We start from the raw sequence: 2588 nt of genomic DNA, 5'->3' as shown, positions 1-2588 counted from the left end.
AGTCCTTGGGCCAGCCAAGGACAAAACTCCTTGGGTTAGGCAAGGCACCCCTCTCTCTCTGTCTTGATGAGAGAATGCTCTGCAACAAGGGAAAGCTTTCTCACAAGACAGGAACTTACGAAGGAATTGGGAGGCTTCCACAGACATGATCTGAGGGCTGGGGCCTGAGCAGCCAGCACTCTCTTACCCAGCTTTGTGTAGCTGCACCAGGGAGAGAGATAAGAGTCATGCTGGGGCCCATGCATGAGTAATTGCTAGGTACAGTGTCCTTGGGCTGGGGAGTGATTGTCAGAGACAGTATTTCTGAGACTAGGGAGAAACTGGGGTCCAAGCACAAGCATCCAAGCACCCCATAATAACCAGGATTACAGAGGTCTATTGATGAAATATTCTACCCACTTCCCAATACAGAAGTGAAGAATTCATAATGTAGAATGAGACAAAATGTTTTGGATATGGCCAGTGTGGACATTTGTTTTGATTGACTACAAATGTTTACTTTTCTTGTGTTCTCCATTAGTGTGGGAGGGGGAGGTAAGAACATGAATTTTGACTGATATAAACAAAAACACATTTTTAAATGCTTATTGACTAACTTTGGATTGGATTAGATGACCTCTGAGGTCCTTCTGCTTCCAAGGCTATCATCTTGTGACCATATTTACAGAAACAGTATGGCTCTGTGACTGTTAGAAGATCCTACTTATTTTACATTTTTTTTTTTACTGGCTTCTCCTCACTTAGGATCCAAAGCAGGAAATCCAGAAGATTTTAAAGTTCCTGGAAAAGGACTTATCAGAGGAAATCCTCAATAAGATCATTTATCACACCTCTTTTGATATCATGAAGGAAAATCCTATGGCAAACTATACTACATTGCCTTCAAGCATACTGGATCACTCCATTTCCCCATTCATGAGGAAAGGTGCGTAGGGAAAGGGGAGAGGGTAAAGCTAGGGAGGGATTAGTTCTAAGCAAAACAGACTCTAAAAATGTACAAAAATATCTATAATTCTTTTGAGGTGACAAAGAATAGAAATCTGAGGGAGTACCCACAAACTGAGAGATGTATGAAGAAGTTATGGTATACAAATGGCATGAAATAGTCTTCTACTAAACTTTTAGTATAATGAATAAGTCAAACCCTTGTACGTGCTAATTGTGACTTGTCTAAGAATTCCCTTAACACTAATTATTTTGGAGAAAAAAACATAACACTGCAGAAAGAGCAGCAAAATTAGATCAGAAGACCAACTCTACCTCTAACCAATGTGACCTTAAGTCTGTGAGTCTCAGCTTATTCAACTATGAAAGCAGGCAATTTTTCCTAACCTACCTAAATCACAAGATCGTTGTGAAGATGAAATAAGAGAAGATAGGTGAAAAGCATTTTGTACACTGTAAAATTCAATACAAATTGAAGCTATTGTTGAAACTCAGATATTCAGGTCAATGGCATCTCTATGTGTTCTTTGAAAACCAAAATTTCTATCCCCCATTCATTTAATGGCTCTATGAATATATGCCCATTTTAAAAAGTCTGCCTCGATGGCTTAACAATGTGGTTTTTCTACATTTCAGGAATGCCAGGGGACTGGAAGAACCATTTTACTGTTGCCCAGAATGAGAAATTTGATGAAGATTACAAGAAGAAGATGGCAGGAACCACTTTGACTTTTCGCACAGAGATCTAAGGGAGGAAATGATGGAAACTCACCTAAATTTTTTTCCCTGGATTTTTTCCCCATTAAATCTCATGGCCACATGTACATCAAACTATAAATGTCTTTTTCTGTCTTGCTCTTTCTACCAACACTCCATTTTCTTATCAGTTAATCAGTAAGCTTTATTATTGCATATTAAACACAAACCAGGCAACGGTGATAAAAAGACAAAAATGAAACAATTCCTCCTTCAGTGAGTTTCTACATGTATCATCTCCTTATTGAGTCCCTTGTGATTTTTCTTTCATATTTACTATTTTATGCTTCTTCTGACTCTTGTATTTGAAAATCAAATTTTCTATTCAGCTCTTGCCATTTTATTGGAAGTGCTTGAAATTCCACTATTTCATTACATATCCATTTTTCCCCCTTGAAGGATTATATTTGGTTTTGCTGGGTAGGTTATTCTTGGTTGTAATCTCAGCTTTTTTGCTTTTAGGAATATCACATTTTAAGCCCTCTGCTCCTTTAACATGGTACCTGCTGAATCTTATGTGATCCTGACTGTGGAGCTACAGTATTTGGATGATTTATTTCTGGTTGCTTTAAGTATTTTCTTTTTGACCCAGAACTCTGGAATTTAGCTATACAATTCCTGGGAATTTTTATTTTGGGAATTCTTTCAGGATGTGATCTGTGGAATCTTTCAATTTCCATTTTACCCTCTAGATCTAGGATTTGGGGGAAGTTTTCCTTGATAATTTCTCAAAATATGATGTCTAGTCTCTTTTTTTTGATCATAGCTTTTAAGTATCTCTATTTGATCCATTTTCCAGGTCAGTTGTTTCTCTAATGAGATATTTCATGGTTTTTTTTCCTATTTTTCCATTCTCTTGACTGCTTGTTTCTTCATGTCTCATAGAA

General features: G+C 37.3%; 1 protein-coding gene across 4 annotated transcripts in view; it reads left to right on the top strand.

Moving 5' to 3' along the window:
* The window catches only part of LOC114046251 (sulfotransferase 1C1), a 40325-nt gene extending 38378 nt beyond the window's left edge, over positions 1 to 1947 (top strand). For all 4 annotated transcript variants that reach the window (XM_027866523.1, XM_027866525.1, XM_027866524.1 and 1 more), the window contains 2 exons: positions 745 to 925; positions 1582 to 1947. In XM_027866523.1, coding sequence (XP_027722324.1) covers positions 745 to 925; positions 1582 to 1694 — 294 coding nt within the window. In that variant the 3' untranslated portion in view covers positions 1695 to 1947. The remainder of the gene's footprint in view (positions 1 to 744; positions 926 to 1581) is intronic.
* Positions 1948 to 2588: the final 641 nt, after the last annotated feature.

This window comes from Vombatus ursinus, unplaced genomic scaffold (genome assembly GCF_900497805.2).
Source record: "Vombatus ursinus unplaced genomic scaffold, bare-nosed wombat genome assembly UNPS02014781.1, whole genome shotgun sequence".
Classification (NCBI taxonomy): Eukaryota; Metazoa; Chordata; class Mammalia; order Diprotodontia; family Vombatidae; genus Vombatus; species Vombatus ursinus.
The sequence above is the reverse complement of the archived record's forward strand: the minus strand, read 5'-3'. Positions and strand labels throughout refer to the sequence as shown.